We start from the raw sequence: 21,233 nt of genomic DNA, 5'->3' as shown, positions 1-21,233 counted from the left end.
AGGGTTCCAGCGGCACTTCGACCAACTCCGACAACAATCCGGAGACTAACACTAGCGACTGACGACTGCCAAATTGTCGTCGGTCACCTTTGAAGAAGACAACCAACAAGTCACCTTCTCTAACAAAAGAAGGCGGCCAGTGGTCGCCTTCTCCAACATGAAAAACACCAACTGGTTGCCTTCTCAATGGAGAAGGAGACCATTGGCCACCTTTTTCTGTCGGAGAAAGCAACCATTGGCCGCACCGCCTTCTGCGGGAGAAGGTGACTGGCAACTGTTCGACAATTGTCGGTGTAAATCGTCAGAGTTGGCTGGAATTTCACCGGAACCCTAGGGACCTGCATATTATAGGCCACTTACCGATTTTTTAGAGTTCGATACGCCAAAATAACATGTCGATAAACTTAATTGCACATTTTAAAAATTCATGACCTAATTGATTTTTTGTATAAAGTTTAGGAGTCTATTTGACGATTTTTCTCCTAAAAAAATTAAAATAATAATAAAAAACATAAAAGTTAGAAAAATTTACATTGGTTGCCAAGCAATGATCACCCTGACAAGTCCAAGCGCATGAAAGACACATGCCCACTGGGACTCTGGGAGCACAAGTCACGGACATGTGTGACTCCTTTTTTTTTTTTTTTTTTTTTTTTTTTTTTTACAAAACCACAATAATACAAACTCATTTCATCTATCATCTCTCTTCAATATCAACAAAATCCCCTGTGAAAAAAATCCCCATGGAATGATGGAATGGTCTTACAAGTTTTCAATACCAATAAGCTTGAAGCATTGAAGCTATACCCTCCCAACATAGCAACACCAGGCCAGCATGCAATAGCTCACATCAGGGATCTCGTATCAAAACAATTGATTAAATTGACCTTTGAACGGTCATTTTGAAACGAGTTCTACTACATGAACTCTCAAATTCTACTCCCTCATTTATACTCTATGAGATGACAAATCAGGATTGGTTATTTTCATCATATGAATCCACATGAAAGTGTCTACATCAAAAACATGTGAGAGAGAGTACAAGTTAAGAGTATAAAATGTGAATACACCAAATATTTTCCTTTTAAAACATTTATTTTGCCAAATCAGTCACATCAAATAATTGAAGAATGTATTATTTCACCTTAATTAAAAGTTTAAAATAATAATTGTGCTTTATATTTATGTTTTATATATTATATGCCCAATACAAATATACAAATTTCGGTCCTAGATTTATAGGTGACGGTCAACTTTTAATCATTTTTTTTATTATCAAAATATCATTATTTGGTACTACTATTATTGTGGCATTACCATTTTTAGTTCTCCGTCAACAAAATCCTTAAAATACTATTAAATACAAGGACATTTCGATCTTTTTTTATACAAAGTAGGTTGACCCGCTATTTTGAAAAAAAATCACAACTGAAGATCAAAATGCCCTTATATTTAACAACATTTAAACTGGTTTGTTGATATAGAACCAAAAATGATCATGTCACAATGATACTAAGATCAAAAGTAGATATTCTGAAAAAATGACTAAAAGTGAACTGTGAACAAAAAAAATAACTACCTCCAAATATATATTAACTCTTTGTTAATTTGGTTGAATATTATCGACAATATTACAACGTAATATTTATTCAACATCCTGTGATATTTCCTTAAAGAGAGCCACAGAAATACTAACCGAGCCTAAAGTGCTTGGCACTCTTCGTTAATTATAATAATAGACTAAATAACAGAATTTAGCATCTGCCCTTGTATATGACCTTATCGACTATCACCGTCATTTTAGTCATTCCTCCGCCGTTTGAATTATTTCCGGTATTAATTTTCAGGATAATACGAAACAAAAAGTTCCCAATAAAGGGTTGAGACAGAAGACACGTAGGATTTTATGCTTATTCTACGTGGAATTTCCAGCAAGCCACATGCCACATATTTTAAATCCTCGATCGGAATTTAAATGACATGAACACTGCAGGTGACGTCACTATTGTTACTATCAGATCTCATCCAATTTGCCTCAATGCCACACATCTTGACATCTTGTAAGGGGAAAGACGACATTAATAATAATAATAATAATAATAATAATAATAATTATCATCATCATCTCTAGATAAATAGATATATATATATACAATAAATGCTTTCATACTTTGGAGAAAATTTTTTTAGCTATCATTTTACTTATATATATATATATATATATATATATATATATATATATATATAGCGATAGAGATAAAGATAGAGGTATAGAGATAGAGATATTTAAGTAACATTACTTAACATAAGTTATATCCGTGCATCGCACGAATACAATACTAATAATAAACTAATAATACTAAAGGATAGTGAGACAATGAATGGAGGTAGATCTAGAACCACATGATCTTAGGCTTTAGAAACCCCCACCCACACCCCATCCAACTTACTTCATCATTTGTCCAATGAAGATAGTATTTATTTATTTATGAATTTTGATGGCAAATGACACTAGTATCATGTTGTATATAGTGTAATTATGCGTGTATAGCGGGTTGTAACAACACTTATATTTGATATTTAGTACAACTAATCATGGTTGTGGGTTTGTACTAGTTACAACACAACATCGGTGTGTATTAACACATTATTAGAGTTTCATCAAAAGAATATTTTCACCAAAACTCATTATATTTATCAAGTATTTGCTTCTAATTTTGATTCTGAATCCAATGTTCAAACCAAAAACACCCTTAATAGTAATTGAAAAATTACAAGAATTGAAAATCTATTATGCTTACTTTCATTTTATTTATAGTTTTTAATGTATTAATTGATAATTGGTTTTAAAGGATAAATCAATTTTTTTCTATCTCTTTGGTTTGTATTTGTTAAAAAAAAAAAAAAAAAAAAAAACATTCCTTCTTGCTAATCAATTGTTGTTCCCTCCCAGAATGTTGAATCCCCAATCTAAGGATCCACACGCCTTAGTCCAATAGAGCATATGGGAGAATGTAAATTATGGTAACTCAACTGAATACAGAGGCTATACCTTATTTTATAGTTTTTAATGTATTACTTGATAATTGGTTTTAAAAGATAAATCAAATTTTTTCCCTCTTTGGTTTGTATTTGTTAAAATAAAAACGTTGGGATATAAATTATGGTAACTAAGCTAAATACATGAGATTGCTCCCACAGTGTGGTTAATTAAATTCGATCCCGAATTATTGTTCTCAAACATTACTCCTGTGACCAATTGAGCTACACACAACATGCAAACTTCTTGCTAATCAATGAAATTATGTTAGTAGGTCATGTGATATATGTTCATGTATAATGCGTTTCTTTTTTAATGCTTTACATTATTGTAAGTAATTTTTAAATATAAAATGTTGAGAGAAGTGTAAGTGTATCCAAGACTCATATAATAACAAATGTTAGAATTATAGATAATATTGTTCATTCAAAGGATATGAGCAATTACTTAATTGCATGCATCAAATTTGCGTTAACCGGAAATTAAAGCAAATACTTATTCAAAGAAATGCTCTCTTTTATGTAACAAAACTTCCTATCTTTTGAACCATATTTTTAAATTAAACCAAATATTATTCAAATCAAATTTTTATACAAATTGACATACATATTTCTCGTCAAAATATTCATTAGCTATTATTTTAACCTATTTTAATTTTTAATAAATTATTTAAATAAACTAAGTCACGTTAGATAATATAGTACCAAAACATCTTTGGATAAATTAATTAAAACAAAGTCACATCAAATTGCTTATTGCCAAAACACTTGGGTCCATATTGCATTGTCATCTTTGAATTAATTCACCTCTTATTTTGGCTTGTGTGTTTTGTTTGTTGTTGAAAATTAGTTGAAGACATCAAACTATGGTAATTCTATTTTTTTAAAATTGTATAAAAATGTTGTCATTTTCATCTAATTTGAGATGATTTAGTGTATAAGTAACAAATAAATATAAATTATTCACACAAATAGTATTTGTTACATATTTTTCAGTGAAAATGTAATACTTATTGATCCATAGAAAAATATCAATTTTCATTTATCGTCTTATTTTATGTGTCTAGTTTGGTTAACGGGATTTGATTGAAGTTATTTTTAATTCAATTTTTTCATAATATTAAGTTTAATTTTAGTATATAAAATATAATTTATATATTTATAAATTACATAAAAGTATAATTAAACACAAAAAATCAAATTTAAAAATAATTTAAAAATATTAAAAAAAAATTAATACAAAAATAATTAATTTTACCAATAAATAATAAACATGTCATAGGATAGATGGAGTATTATATTATACAGATTCATTTCACACCTAAATTTGTGTGATATAGAAATTAGTATTTAAGAGTTATATACGAGTTAAATTTATAATTATTGAAAAATTTTAAATTTGTAATATTTATAAAATTAACACAATTATTTTTTTCCTCTTATTTTTCAGTAATACTCAACTGTTGATCTATCTAAATGGATGAATCATACAAGTCCTTACTTTTTTATTTGAGAGCATGTTCTCATATAGGATCACACATGAGACTTATAATTGTATTCACGTTGGGTAGGACCTCAAAAGTAGTAAAACACTTCTTCATAAGTTTTAGAGGCGGTTCAGTATTTTCTCATCAATTAAATTCTCAAAAAAATGTTTTCAAAAAATATGTTTGATATGAATAACTTGAGAAAAATTAATTAACATGTTTGGTGTTACTTTAGAAACATAACAATTAAATTACTTGAAAAATTAATTTAACATGTCTGGTTCGTTTAAACTTTCTCAATAAAATTTTTATAATTTGATCTCTAAGTTATCCTTGCAATATACAACATTTATAAAAAAAAAAACATAACAAATAATCGAGAGTTTAATAAATCACTTATAAATTAATAAACCATATGTAAAAGAAAAATAAAAAAATCATCAAGTCATCATCAAATTAATTAAGTAACCAAAATTAAACTCAAGTTAATCAAGTTATATATAAAGTACTACATATATAAATGAATACACATTGTGCTTCAGTAGGTTGAGAAAGTAGCTATGAACAGATATTACATTGTAGCAGAGTCAATAGTACTCAAAAAAAAAAAAAAATGAATCCACACACACGTATTGCATCGTTGTATAATGAATCATATAAATAATGTGCACGGATGGGAGAGATAATTCTTTTCTAAAAAATATATTTATAAGAGACTTTTAATTGACATTAAAAAAGTATATATATATATATATATATATATATATATATATATATATATATATATATATATATATATATATATATATATATGTGTGATTGAATAAATTTGGTAGATTTTCAGTCACTCGAAAAAAAAAAAAAACCTCCCTCTCTTAGGTGGGATTTACTTGTTTTTTTTATTTTTATTTTTATTTTTATTTTTATTTTTAAACTTAGGTGATCCCAGCTTTGTCGGATTAATCATAAGCCCATAGAACTCCGCCCCTAGAGTCACTATAGATGTAAATCGCGAGTCGCGCAATCAACCCACTGGTCATATCATAGTCTGTGCGCACAAGAGCGCACAAATATGAATTCAATCTTGACCTTTCATCATCCTTGAGTCTTTTGCCCATACATGTTTTCAGTGGAATCTAAGGGGTCGTTTACTAACTTGGAAAAATGGAGAATTTTCCAAAAAATTGGAGAATTGGAGAAGTAGAAGAATGGAGAATGGAAAACTTGTTTACTAAAATCCTTTTTCCAAATTCACATTCTATCTCCATTCTCCACTTTTTCACTATATTTGGAGAATAGATAAACAAAGTTCTCCAAATGGAAGAATGGAGAGAGCCGCGCGCGTGAACAGTGCTATTTCTTGGGGTCTATGGATCGATTCCGAATAGCAACACATTAGTGTATATATTGCTTATTATTAAGTATGCACGCCTTTCCCATTTTTTACTTCCCTTCCTCTTCCCCTGCGCACAGCCGCCATTTATTTATTTATTATTATTATTATTTACCATTTTGGTTTCAATTACTATTATTACGTATTATTATTATCATTACAGTTTTTACTTCCCATTTTGTGCTTTTTCACATTCAAAATTATTATTATTATTATTATTATTATTATTATTATATCTTTAGCGTTTTCCCATTTAATTACTATTATTATTATTATTATTATTATTATTATTATTATTATTATTATTATTATTTTGATTATTATTAGTATTATTATTATTTATGTACTAAAATTATGTACTAAAATGATTGAAATAGTTTTAGTTATCTAGAAATATGTTTTTATCAACTTTTGTTATCTTTTGTACATTTAGTATTAGTGTATTGATTTTTTTTTATTCAAAAAATAAATTTGTAAAATAAATTATTATTATTATTATTATTATTATTATTATTACTTGTGCTCCATATTATGAAATTTGTAAAATGGAATCAGAAAATTGGAGAAATAGAAAACTGGAAAAATAGAGATGGAAAATTGGAAAAATGGAGAAATGGAAAATTGAAAAAGGAAAAACAGAGAAACGAAGGAAACGACCCCTAAATCTTCCATCATCCTTAGGTCTTTTTCCTACGTTAAGTGAGCGCGACGAACCAACTATGCTAAGTTTTGAGATAATTTACTTTTCTTAATATCATAAAATGTGATTGTCATTCATTCAAACTTTACCAAATCAAAAATTGTACCGTGTGAGTAACTTTTTCACCTTTTAAATTCCTAGTAAAATTCAACATTTCCTTACTACTAAACACCCTTTAAGATTGTATTCTCAAAGTTTGGATTCAAACTTTTTGTTAAATAATATAAAGATTTTTATTATAAGCGAAAGTAGGTTGGAAAATAGAGTTAAAAAAAAAAAATTAATAATAACAAAAAATCAAATAAAAAGTTTTCCGACAAATAAATACTCCGTAATTAACATGGGAAAGAAAATTGTAGGATAAAATAAAGGAAATTTCCCTGTTTCGTGACCCAACGTTTTTCTCGATCGTGCAAAACCAGGCGGTGACCACCCGATCCGTATATCCCTCCACGTGGCAGCATCCAGAGCCAACCTGGCAGGGAGAGTGTGGGCCATTCATGGCGACGAACCGGTCTTTAGGTTGTTTGATGGTCTCTGTAAGCAACGCTCTGTACCCGTCTTCTAACAAGATTTTAGCGACTGGGGGTCAATTGTATAAGAACTGGGGTTTAAGGCTTTAAGCCACAGATAGGATGGTTTTCAGAGGGTTTTTGCAGAGAGAAGGAGAAAGAAAAAAACTATAAAACTACGGTTGCGTGTCGGAAAATGTTTGGGTCTTGAGGAAGGCAGAGCGAGAAAACCATGGGATAGGATAGGGGCTGTTTCTGTTTACGTGATCCACGAAAACTCTGTCTGGGTTTTTGTTTTTTCTTTCCTAGATTATTAGATTTCTGAGTTTCAAATTTTCCGCCCACTTCCGATCTTGCATTGTTGGTGTTCAATTGTGTAAGCTTTTGCTTTGCTTCTTCAAAGCATGGGTTTTTAGGGAGAATTCTCATGAATTTTGACGAAAAGTCGGTTGCTTGCAGGTGAGATGATCATTTCTGACTTGTTTGTTGCTCTATCTTGATCAAGTTCAAATCTTTGCCGCTTTGGTTCATTTTTTTTTTCTTTTTTAATCAAATGTGATTTATTTTGGTGAAGAGTCCAAGTGAAAATTTCAATTTTTTTTTTCTTTCTATTTTTGTTTTCTGCTGCCAAGAATTTTGACATTTTTGTTCCAAATATCGTTTTCTGATATGAACTGGGAAATCTTGCTGCAATTCAGTTTTGGATTTTCATTTTTTCGATCTGGGTTTTGTTGTTTTTATAAGTTTTGAGAGGTCCAAAAGTGATGTTTATCCCCTTTCAGATTTTTGCATTTTCCTTTAGATCCACTAGTTCATATAGAATCTAATGAATGTTTCTAAGTTTGTGTTGGTTGATCTCCTTCCTGGGTTTGAGACATCCAAGGGCTATTTGATTATACCAAGGGATTATTATTTTCCTTTTCTTCCCTGATGTTATCTTTCCAAAATTGTTTTCTCAGGGTTTATGAAGGGTTTTTTTTTCTCTATCCTTGGGTATAGCCATTTTCGATTTCCATGATATTATAAAAAGGTGTTTTTGATAATAAATGAAGAATCTTGAGAGAAATCCTTAGAATGATTAAATTGGTTTTTCTCAATTTCCTCACACTCGGATATAGATGGTTTCTTTGAATTTTCTCATTATATTATTGTTTTAAAAAATTTCTATTTTAGGGATTCCCTTTAGATGTGTTAACTATATAGTATATCTGCAGAGCTGACTGAATTGTTTTCAAAATATTTTGATGAAAGATCATATTCAAACAAATCAAATCCTTCTCATTCTTCTGAATTTACTGTATAAAAGGTTCTTATGAAAAGTTTTCATCAATAATATATTCTATCTTGATACAAAATCGTCTTATAATCCTGTTGTAATTTAACTTCTAAACCTTTTCTTTGTCTTGATTGCAGAATGCAGGGTTTCTTTGTCCTTTGGGCTTTTGGAAGATGATTAGTGAATCTGTGGCAGTAAATTTGATTTAAAAAACAAAAAAAAATAAAAATAATGATAGTGTTCTGTGTGTTTTGAGTTCTTGGCATGCCTTTGAGATATGGTGTTGCAAAAGAGATTGGATTACGGATTTAATGGCTATCAGGTGCCACCAATACCACGAGCTACCAGATCAGCGAGGGTAAGTCGATCCGCATTATGGATTAGAAGAATTGAATTTTATGCATTTTTATGCAGATGCTTTTGGGACAGTGTCCTTATTATCGTTTCTCTTTTAGCGGAGAAGCGTTATTTGGAGGAAAGGCGGTGACAATCAGATGTGTGCATTTGAATTATTAGCTAGTGTAGCTGGCAAGTTACTGCTGGAGGGGGAAAGCTCTTCTAGTTCGAAAGACAATACTTCACTTGAGAAAGTTAATATCAAGAAGGAAAAACAGAATGAAGAAGGAACGATGCTAGAAAGATCTTGCAATCGAGGAAGTAAAGAACGGGGTTTCTTTATTTCTGAGCTCGTTTCACAGGCCCCCGTGTTAAATAACTGTTCGAGTGAACTCCCACGTTCCCGAAATGGTATATTGTCTGGACCTTCATCTGTTATAACCACTTGTGATTTCTCAGATACGATTGCTTTAGTGGAGCAATTGGGTAATGGCGAAGTCTTCTCTAGCTGTAAATCAGGAGGCAATCGGGTGTCTGATAATGTCAAGGTTGCAACCGATAGTAAGGATGGCATCTGCAGTTCAGAGTTTCCGGTCCTTGGGGATAGGAAAAAAACGTCAACTTTAGTTTGTTCAGACAATAGTGTAGAGTTAACTTTATCAAGGAACCACGTCCCTTGTGGGTCCTTGCCTCCTGCAAATAGGGACGATGTAAAGTTAGGTAGTAGAGATGATGACGAAAACCCGTTACGTAGCACGTCTAATAAGGCCTTCAGGCCATCACTGCGAATGAGGGATCAAAGGGTGAAGAAGTTACTGGCATCTAAATATTGGGAATTGAATTCAAAATCGAGTGATAAGCAACATCTAGATGCTGGTGAGTATTGCATTGTATTGGTTTTGGTAGGGTTTTCGTTTATTTGATGCGTAATTTGATTGATCTGGTAGTGGCGATGATATCTACAGATGTTGAAAGCAGTTTCAAGCACCAAAGATCTCTCAGAGATTACCCTTACAAAAAAAGAAAGCTCTATGATTGTGGCTCGGTAGGAAACTCCGATGGGGGGAAAAGTAGCGATGGAATGTGTACTTCACTTGCTAGGGGTTATAGTGGAGTGAAAAGTAGCAATGGATTATGTACTACTCCTAATGGAGATGCCTCCCGTTATTGTCTCACATTACCAACAGGTTCATTCTTGTTTTTCACAAATAACCTCCCCCACGGGTCTGTTTTCATTTTCGCATCACTCTTATTGACATGCATTTGATTCTGGCAGCCCACTCAACAACTGGGCAATCAACCTTTGCAGTGGATGAACAAGCATCCTTTAGGCCTGGTGATCCCCATGGTGTGAGATCCTTTCACGGAATAATTTTCCTTTACATACATAAATAGTTTGAGTGAGTCCATTTCTGTTGATCAGAGGGGTTCTGACATAAAAAATGGTTTTCGTTTTACTCAGTGAAGCTCAAAATTAAGTCTTTCCGAGTTCCTGAACTTTTCATAGAGATTCCAGAAACTGCAACCATTGGTTCTCTCAAGGCATGCACGCAAACTTTAATTCCCTTATACAATTCCGTTTTTTGTTTTGTCTGTGAAGTCTAAAGACTATTGTTTTTCATAATGCTTTTCAGAGGACAGTCATGGAGGCAGTGACCAGAATTCTTGGAGATGGGCTATGTGTTGGTGTGGTTTTCCAAGGAAAGAAAGTTGGAGATGACAAGAAAACCTTATTACAGACAGGAATTTCTCACAATAACAAGCTCGATGCTCTGGGTTTCACTCTTGAGCCCAATCCTTCTCAAGATCCCCCACTTCTGGGTTCAGAAGCCCATACTCAACCTTATTGTGATACACCAAGACCACTAAAAAGGTATCCCACATATCTAGTCATCTCCTATTGGTCTTAATTATACAGATATGTTCGCGTTATTAGGATCAAGCGTTTACCACTATGCCAAAAGCTATAGCTTGTAGCGAAGGCGCAACTTTATTTCCTTATATACCGCCACATTCACTGCTGGAAATTATGGAATTTCCGACCACCTAAAAGTGATCTTAAATCAAGTCGAAAGCAAAAAGTGGTCGGAAATAGCAACAAAGGTTTTTCCGGATACCAAAAGTGGTCAGAACAAGGCTTTCGACTTGATTTAAGATCACTTTCAGGTGGCCGAAAATTCCATAATTTCCAGTAGTGATTTTCGAGAGACAACTTTATTTCCTTATACCACCACGTTTTCGAGAGGCAGGGTGCTAGACTTGGCCCTTCAGGCTTTCGCCCAACAATCCCCTGGCCACCTGGTGCTGGACTTGGCCCTTCCCTGGCCTCCGCGGAATACACTTGGATGTGGATCCCTTTTTCCTAGTTTCTCGGCTTCTTTTTGTGCTATCATTTTCCTCATGCTAGTGTTTTCACATTAAATATCAAAGTTAACTTAGTATTAATTGGGATCTTAGCTTTTGCTGATTTTACATTAATGATTTCTCACTAGGTATCCAGCTGCTCGCAGCATAGCTCATGCTGTGGTGCAAGCGGGACCTGCCAATATCCTCAATGATGAAGCAGGAACAAATTTGATCAATTTCATTGGAAGTAGTCATGATTTAGATCCATCCCGTGCCAATGTCTCGTTAGAAAAACATGCAGCAGATTCAAGAGCATTGGTTGCTGCCCCAGGGGTAAATCTGGAAACATTTGCCGCAGTTCCAGTGCGGAAACCAAAGCGATCTGAGGCAGCACGACGTCGAATTCGCCGACCTTTCTCCGTTACTGAAGTGGAAGCGCTTGTTCAAGCTGTTGAGAAGCTTGGTACTGGAAGGTTCGTTTGCAATAAAGCTATTTTACATAACTTTTTTTTAGTAGTGTTAATTTTATCCGCATGATGCTTATATTGTTTTGCAGATGGCGTGATGTTAAGCTTCGGGCTTTTGACAACGCCAAGCACCGAACTTATGTCGACTTGAAGGTAAAAACCATCTTACATTCTCCTTGCATTTATAAGTTGACCTGACTAAATTAGATTTTCATTTCACGTTTACATATTCTACACGAAACTTTTGTCAACTGGTTTTGATAAGATTTCCTCCCTATAAAAACGTTCTAATGTGGCTGGAATGCTGAATTATGCCCTTGCTGCAATCCAACTATCAGTTTAGGCTTTTAGTTGAGATGGAGCACATGCTTCAATTATGATTACGTGACATTAGGTTTGTGTTGATATGAATATAGGACAAATGGAAAACATTAGTGCATACTGCAAGAATATCTCCACAGCAAAGAAGAGGCGAGCCGGTGCCCCAGGAGCTGCTAGACAGGGTCCTGACCGCCCACGCCTACTGGTCGCAGCAACAAGCGAAGCAACAGATGAAACAGCACCCCGAGACTTGTCTTCTTCTCTAGGAGTATTAGGGAGGGAGGGGGCGCAGGGGACTCTGACTCGACTATATGTTAATTACTCATATAAACTTGATGTAAAGAATACGAAATGGTGCAAGTAAATTAGTACATGCGATATTATTGTGTAGCTTCAGGTGGTGATTTGTCTCCTGCGTGGAGGGCTTAGCGCATTGTAAATGCTTGATTCAATAAGTGCTTTGCTAATGGGATTTTTTTTTTTCCTTGTGTCAAGACTTTTGCATTTCCAGTTTCCTCAATGCTTTGCAAGAATTCTTTGTTGTTCTGTGTATTTTTGATCTATTGCTTGCTTTGTCTAATAGAGAATGCAATGTGGATTGTGGAGTGTAGGTAAACCGCAGATAATTAGAGTAAGCACTACATTCAATTAAATTATGGCTATGTTTTGCAAATCTAGTTGAAAAGATAGCTGAAAGCTGAAAAATACCAGAAAGCTAGAAAGTTATAAGCTAGAAGCTGAAAACTGAAGATCGGTTAAACTAACTGATTATGATTAGGGTGCGTTTGAAAATTCGGAAAATGACTTTAGGAAAATGTTTTCTGAGTTTGTGTTTGGAAAATGAGGTCTATGGAAAATGATTCATTAGTCAAAGGAAAATATGTATGTGTTGGAGGAAATTGATTCATTAGTCATTTTCCAACTCTTCTTCCTCTAGCCTCTTTCTCCGAGAAAATGATTCATTAGTCATTTTCCAACTCTTCTTCCTCTAGCCTCTTTCTCCTCACATCACTTCCTCTACTTCTCCTTTATACACAACGTATGTGTGTGTGTACTATATATATATACAGTGTGTGTGTACGTACTGTCGATATATATATGTATGTAGTATCTATATACAATTATATATACTTAATATATATACAACGTGTGTACTTTATATATATATATATATATATATATATATATATATATATATATATATATATTCAAAATTATCTTCCAGGCTTAGTGTTATTCATAGAAGAATTTTATCAAAAGTACCAAATAATTAAAATGTTGAAGTATACAATTCTATTCATTTTCCTGTTCATTTCTGAAAAATGAACTAAACACACAATGACAGTTTTCCGTAGTGTAGCCAAACACCGGAAAAGAAAATATTTTTTGAAAAATGACTTATTTTCCAGAGAACATTTTTCAGAAGTCATTTTTCGGATTTTCAAACGGACCCTAAAAGTGTTTGGTAAAATTAGTTTTTTGATAAACTGATATATGTAAAAAGACTAAAAATGACATTTTCATAAAATTTAAATAGTTTTAAATTTAAATAGGTTTGTTTACGCCAAGAACACTGTGTGCTTCATTAGGTTGAGAAAGTATGTTTGAACAGATACTACAATGTAATAGAGTCAGTAGCATCCAAAGAAAAAAAAATGTTGAGAAAGTATGTTTGAACAGATACTACAATGTAATAGATTCAGTAGCATTCAAAGAAAAAAAATAGGTTTGTTTACATAATAAAATTAAACATTTTGAAATGACACTATTAGCATAATAATGATCTAGCATCTCATAATGAAGTAGCAATATTATTGCGAACCTTCTTCATCTCAATAGAGGTTTCACTTAAATTTCGTCGATACTCGATAGAGATATTACTATTTGAATCTTGAAGTTGATCGTGCGGTACGTAATCTGGATGATGCTCAAGCACATTAAACATCATGTTTGCGAGGATGAATTAAAATATAGGAGAAAAGAAAAGGCCTAAAGGGTTTTAATTGGGAATGGTAGAGGGGTGGGCGTAATTTGAATTATCCGAACTACCACTTGAAACCTAAACTGAATTTTAAATTTTGGGTAAACCCAGATAGTTATCGGTTCAGATATTTTAAAATTTGATATATTCGAATATAAATTTGGTTCGGATATCAGGTGTTAAAAATTTATCCATACTTGAACCGAAACCCTAATTAACCGAAATTTTATTATAAATATAATAATATAAATTATATATTTAATTTTAAATATATTTCATAATTAATAATATATTAATTCTCAAAAGTCTCTTAATTAGTAATTACGGAGTAGTATTTTGTCTTATTTTTTGATTGATAGTAAATCGAAAAATATAAATACAAAAATAATAAAATCGTTAAAAAATTTAAAATTGATAAAAATAAAATTTTGGGTATATCCAAACTAACCCAAAATAATTCATTCGAATCGAATATATCTGAATTAAATTTGGTTTGGATATCGTGTGTAAAAAATATCACCATAAATTTTCAGAAATCCGAAATAAAATTCAGGTGTCACCAGAACCGAACCGACCTCACCCCCCACGTCATTTATTTAAATTAATTTAAATTAATAAGGATAAAGATGAAAAAAAAAAAAAAAAAAACTAGGAAGCTACTAGCTTATTTTTTAAACGCTACCTTAGATAGAGTTTCAAAATAAGCTCTTATTTTAAGGTACTAGCTTAATTTGGGAACATTATCAATCAAAGCTTATATCTTATTAATAGGTTAAAATAAGTTATAAGATCCTAAATAAGCTCTGCTAAAAATGGCTACATATTATACATTTCTATTTGCATGTTGTATTAGTATTCACACTCCGTTGTAATTACCATCTAAGTTTGAAATAGCTCATGTAATAAGCAAAAGATAAGTAGGAGTCTTCCCATTCTGAAAAAAATTCTCTCCCTCTCTAGGGTTTTTTCTTTTCTTCCTCCCGCTAGGGTTTACTTGCTACGGACGACAAACGGTGCACGATCACCGGCTAAGAGCATGGCAACGGAAACACAGCAGCACGGCGACGGAAGGATGGATGACTTGATCGAACGATGGGGAGATATGGTGTTGGAGGATGAAGAAGGTGGCGTGGAGGCCGACGTACCGGAGCAGGTTCCGACTGGGATGGAGGCGCCCATGTACTGTGTTGTTGGGCGTTTCTTGACACAGAAGCTAATCAAGGTGGAATATATGCGTCAGGTAATGGCTTCTGCATGGCAGCCTGTATTCGGGATGCGTGTGACGGTATTGCATAATAGATTGTTTCTTTTAGCTTTCTATCATGAAATGGATATGGTGCGGGTGTTGGAGAAGGGTCCGTGGTCCTTTGAGAACCATACACTGGTATGTAGGCGAGTATGTGATGGATACCTTCCGGGGGTGGTCAAACTTGATACTGTTGATATGTGGATACAAGTCTATGACCTACCTATGGGTTATACTTCTAATGCCGTTCTTGAGCAGGTTGGGAATTTTGTAGGGTCGTTTATCCGGTGTGATGATCGACAAGTAGGTGGCCCATGGAAGACGTTCTACAGAGTGCGTGTTTCGGTACCGATGGACAAACCGTTAAAAGCGCCGAATGAAACTGATACGCCCGGATAAGTCTTGGGGTTGGGTGAATCTGAAGTACGAACGGTTACATAACTTCTGTTTTTGTTGTGGTTTGCTAGGACATCTTGACAGCTTCTGTGCAAAGGCACGGGTTTCCAATATCAAACCGGAGTTTTACCCGTATGGGGCATGGATGAGAGCGGGACATACCAGGGGTCCGAGATCGGTGGGGGAGTCTTGGTTACTTCCATCGTTGGGAGCCGCTAATGAAACCTCACGGCGGAATAGGAACCCGGTTCTGGCACCGGATAATGACGATGGGGCAGACGTGGTTATGGCACCTATGAGGGAGGGGGCGGATGAGGGTATCACGGCCTCTTCCAAAAGACGGAGGGCGGTAGTTGGGGGGCTGAGTGAGTCGGCCCCGGTGGTGGATGGTGGAATGGAGGAAAACAGTGGTTCAAAAAACTTGCACATGGCGGGTCTTGGTTCCCAGACCCGCCCGATCCAATGAGTATACCCTAAGATGGAACTGCCGTGGTTTGGGCAACCCACGCACAGTTCGTGAGTTGGTGGACATGGTGTCCCGGAAAAAGCCCAATTTCGTCTACCTAATGGAAACCAAGGTAGGTCGAGATCATGCGGAACGTGTACGTGTTAAGATTGGTTTTGAAGGCTTATTTTTTGTTGATAATGATGGCTTGAGTGGTGGACTGGCATTGTTATGGAGAAGGAATAATACAGCAAGACTTATATGTTATTCCGCTAATCACATTGACATAGAAGTTAGTATGACGGGCTTTCCAAAGTGGAGGCTCACATGTTATTATGGCTACCCCGAACGTCACTGACGCACTGAAGTGTGGGATCTCATTAAGTCTCTTGCGCCCAAGTCTGACCTACCATGGGTTATGCTTGGTGATTTCAATGATCTTTTATATCAGCATGAGAAGAAAAGGGGAAATCCACACCCGAATAGGCTGTTGCGGGGCTTTGGGGAAGCTATTGAGCACTGTGGGCTGTCCCAGTTGCCAATGGAAGGATATCAGTATACATGGGAGAAGGGGAAGGGCACGGATCGGTGGATAGAGGAGAGGCTGGATAAGGTGTTAACCACGAGTACCTGGAGTAACATTGTTCCAGGAGCAAGAGTCACTAATATTTTAACGCGAAAATCAGATCATTTAGCTTTGTTCCTTGGTATTCATGATCCAATGGGTATAAGGGGACCATATAAGAAACGTTTTCGGTTTGAGATGGCCTGGTTATATGATCAGGGGTGCAGGTCTGTTGTGGAAACTTCATGGAACGAGGGCATGGGTGGTGACTTTTAGGAACGTGTTATGCGATGTGGAGAAAGATTATCTTGTTGGGGGTGACCAGTATCATAAGTTTGGTGAGGGAATACTGCAATTAAAGAATGATCAATTGCGGTTAAGAGGCCGGACGGACTCAGCATCTTTGGCTGAATTTCAGCGTTTAGAGGAAGAGTTACAATGCATTGAGAACCAGGAGGATGCATACTGGAGACAGAGAGCTAAGCAGCACTGGCTACAAGGTGCAGATGCCAATACAAAATACTACCACAGGTATGCCTCTCATCGCAAAAAGAAAAACACTCTTTTAAGAATTTCCAATGATAATGGGGACTGGGTGGAGGGAGAGGCTATGAAAAATATTATCCTGGATTATTTTGCTAATATTTTCTGCTCTAGTAATCCCCCTGATGGTCATAGTATTTTTTGAAATGTTATACCAAAAGTCTCACAAGCACAGAATGATTTACTCCTTCAACCCTTTACGGTGGAGGAAGTCAAGCAGGCCCTTTTCTCTATGTTCCCTGATAAGGCACCTGGGCCTGATGGTATGAATCCAGGCTTTTATCAGCATTTCTGGGATGTGGTAGGTCAAGATTTCTAGAGTTTTGTTATTGAATGTCTTGATTCAGGAATAATGCCACCTGCGTTGAATGAGACAAATGTGGTGTTAATCCCAAAGAAAAATACGCCAGAGAAGGTAACAGATCTGAGACCCATAGCCCTAAGCAATGTCATATATAGAGTGATGGCGAAGATGATGACACTAAGAATGAAACCCCTGATGGAGGGTATCATTTCGGATTCACAGAGTGCGTTTATTCCAAATAGGCTTCCAACTGATAATATTTTGATAGCAGCAGAAGTGGGACATTATCTGAACAGGAAGCAGTGCGGGGCTGTTGGCTGGGGGGGGGGGGGGGGGGGCTCTCAAGTTGGATATGGCTAAAACCTATGACCGTATGGAATGGCCTTTCCTAGAAGGAATGCTAAAGGCTTTGGTTTTTAATGACAAGTGGGTGAATCTTATTATGATGTGTGTGACCACGGTGTCATATAAATTTTTGATAAATGGTATGAGTACCCAGCCAATCATACGCACCCGGGGTCTCAGACAAGAAAATCCTTTATCCCCATATCTGTTTATTATTTGTGCTGAAGGTCTGTCCTTGCTACTGCAACAAGCGCAAACTGATGGCTTGATTCATGGTTGCAGAGTAGCACGGGGTGCCCCACCAATATCCCATTTATTCTTTGCAGATGATAGCTTGCTTTTCTTTAGGGCAGACCATCAGGAGGCAACTCAGATTAAGAATTGTTTATCTATATATGAGAGTTTATCTGGACAAATGGTTAATTATCATAAGTCCAGTATCTGCTATAGCAGGAATACAGGTGAAGGAGACAGAGATGATGTGGCGCAGATTTTGGGAGTGGTACAGGCACCTAATTTTGGGAAATATCTGGGCTTACCACCATTTGTGGGAAGGAATAAAAGGGGGGCCTTTGCCTATATTGAGGATAAAATCAGGCAAAGGATTGGATCATGGAACAAGAAACTACTGACACAGGCAGGAAAGGAGGTACTATTGAAAAGTGTGGCTCAGGCAATGCCTACCTTTTCTATGTGTGTCTTTCTATTACCCAGTTCTTTCTATTACCCAGTTCTACCCGTACAGCTATTGAGAGAACAATGAACCGCTACTGTTGGGGTTCAGGCACAGACCAGGGAATACACTGGAAAGCATGGGATAAGTTATGCATCCCAAGAAATATGGAGGTCTGTGTTTTAAGGCTCTGAGAGCATTTAATTTGGCAATGTTGGGTAAACAGGCATGGAGGTTGCTTACTGAGCCTGACTCATTAGTGGCTCGTGTATATAAAGCCAGATATTATCCTAAGGAGTCTTTTTACGAGGCAGGCATGGGGAATAATCCTAGCTATTGTTGGCGCAGTATTATGGCAGCAAAGGAGCTAGTTTGTGGTGGGGTAAGGCGACGAATTGGGAATGGAAACACTACCTTAGTATGGGAGCACCCCTGGCTACAGGGTGATTTAGACCCAATGATCCAAACTGAAATGCCACCACAGTTAGCTGGAACTAGAGTCGTGGGTCTCCTGGATCCAAGTACTGGTACATGGGACCAACACCTGCTCACTGATATTTTTCTACCAGATAGTATCCCAAAAATCCTCAAGATCCTAGTATCCCCAAGTTATGATGATGTATGGTATTGGCACGGGGATCCTAATGGTCGTTACTCCGTCAAAGACGGCTATCGACGCATAGTTGGAGACTATCCTAATGCTAATAATGGGGTTTTTGATGGATGGTTAGCCTTATGGAAAATCAAAGCACCCCCAAATGGAAAAAATTTCTATGGAGAGCTCTAAGTGATATCCTCCCCACTAAGAGCAATTTGATTATAAAGAGAGTAGAAGTGGACCCGATGTGTGCCATGTGTGGGATTGCTCATGAAAATATTTAGCATTCATTAGTATCGTGTGATTATGCAAGATCTATTTGGAGCCAATCTAGCCTCCCACTCCCCAACATTGTGACAAATATTTTCCATGAATGGTTTAGTGCACTCTTAAATGTTCTAGACACTAATGGAATATTGTATGCAACTTCTATTTTATATCATATATGGAGAGCAAGAAACAGAGCTGTTTGGGATGCCTGTCTACCGTTGCCAAAGAAGGTGCTTGTGGCAGCTATGACCACTATGCAAGCGTGGAACACGCTACACCATCGCACGCCCACACCAGCCGCAAGGGACCATCACACGGGCGATGGAGCCGGTCACGCCGCACAGCAGGTTGGCCTCCAGTCGGTGGTCTCCGTTGTGGCCGAAGGCATGCATCAACCGCCGCTGCCACGATCCAGCCACCCCGTGGAAACATCAAGACCCAGGAGATGCTACATGGATGCAAGCTATCACCAGGATACCAGCTCAGCAGCGGTGGGGGCGGTACTACTAGGTGCCGACAATCACTATGTCTCGGCTTTCAGCGTCCCACTACTGAATTGTTTTTCCCTACTCATAGCTGAGGTATACGCGTGTAAAGAGGTTTTATCATGGTTAAGAGGACGTGGCGAAGATTCAATACGACTACATACTGACTGCTAGACGCTACAACGCTACCTATGCGCACCGAATACCCCGTCCAGGTCATATGTTGGATATGCTATCGATAGTTGCAGGAATTTTATGTCTACTTTAAGTTTTTGCTCAGTCAATTTTGTTCCTAGACTACATAATTTATTAGCACATACTTTAGCTTTAAATTCGACTACAGCTATGTACTGGGACGATGTCCCACTAGACTCTATTTCAGTTTATCTATAAATACAACCACATTGGTTGACCTTCAAAAAAAAAAAAAAAAAAACACTCCGCTGTAATTAATTTAAGAGTTTTGTTTAGACTTTATTTGTCACAGCTCTCACAAGGACATTGTTAACGAGTCTAAAATGTCTTATTTAATCTCTATCTCTCCTCTATACATATAAAAATGAGTTTTTTACACTTTTAGTCCCACGACTATGGTGTCATTAACAATTTTGATCTACGATTTTTAGAACTTGTAGAGTTGTAGAACTGGTCCATGACTATGAATTTCTTAGCAAATTTGGTCCTTCCGGTGCATTTTCCGTTTAATTTTTGCCGGAAAATTTTACTCCTAATTTTAACATGGGTATTGTTATCTTTTCCATCTCACAAACTATATAAATAAATAAAAATAAATAAATAAATAAATAATTAAACACAGCCAGTGGTACGGTGAAATTGAAAGTGGAATTAGAATTTTTAATTAGAGAAAATTTCAATTTTGGTCCACTGACTATTGGAGTTGTGTTAATTGCAACACTTGACTTTCAAAAATATTAATTTAGTACCTTAACTATGCAATTCTTATCAATTTTGGTCACGCCAGCCAAATTACCAGCCAAATGTGACCGAAAAATCTTAACTCATTAAATAAAAAGGGCAAAAGCGTCATTTCATATTTTTTTTGTGCCGGTATAGCTTCCCACGCGGTTGTGCGCTTGACGCACCTTAAGCATTAAATGGTGCCCCTTAAGTTCACAAACCACGCACCTTAAGCACACAAACAAAGCATCTTAAGAACACAAACCACGCGCACCTAAAGCTTTAGGCCGATGCACCTTAATTACACAAACCACGCACCTTAAGAACGCAAGTCACGCACCTAATATTTTAAAATGCCGCACCTTAAGTTTCAACAACTCATGCACGTTAAACATACAAATCACGCATTTTAAGAAGGAAAATAACGCAACTTAAGAAGGAAAACCACGCACCTTAAGCACAAAAGCCACGCACCAAGCACAAAAATCACGTACCCAAAGGAAAACCACGCACCTTATCAATTTTGGTCACGCCGGCCAAATTACCAGCCAAATGTGACCGAAAAATCTTAACTCATTAAATAAAAA

At 35.8% G+C, this 21,233-nt stretch overlaps 1 protein-coding gene across 1 annotated transcript; it reads left to right on the top strand.

Moving 5' to 3' along the window:
- The first annotated feature begins 6,996 nt into the window (after window positions 1-6,996).
- LOC109156423 (telomere repeat-binding protein 5-like) lies at window positions 6,997-12,429 on the top strand. Its single transcript, XM_019304285.1, has 10 exons — window positions 6,997-7,590; window positions 8,545-8,765; window positions 8,863-9,619; window positions 9,709-9,930; window positions 10,020-10,091; window positions 10,206-10,285; window positions 10,378-10,616; window positions 11,236-11,562; window positions 11,646-11,709; window positions 11,973-12,429. The coding sequence occupies exons 2-10, from the start codon at window positions 8,685-8,687 to the stop codon at window positions 12,141-12,143; spliced, it is 2,013 nt and encodes a 670-aa protein (XP_019159830.1). The 5' UTR covers window positions 6,997-7,590; window positions 8,545-8,684; the 3' UTR covers window positions 12,144-12,429.
- Window positions 12,430-21,233: the final 8,804 nt, after the last annotated feature.

The sequence above is a fragment of the Ipomoea nil genome, unplaced genomic scaffold (assembly GCF_001879475.1).
Source record: "Ipomoea nil cultivar Tokyo-kokei standard unplaced genomic scaffold, Asagao_1.1 scaffold2705, whole genome shotgun sequence".
Taxonomy (NCBI): Eukaryota; Viridiplantae; Streptophyta; class Magnoliopsida; order Solanales; family Convolvulaceae; genus Ipomoea; species Ipomoea nil.
This window is presented reverse-complemented; position numbering and strand designations above follow the sequence as displayed.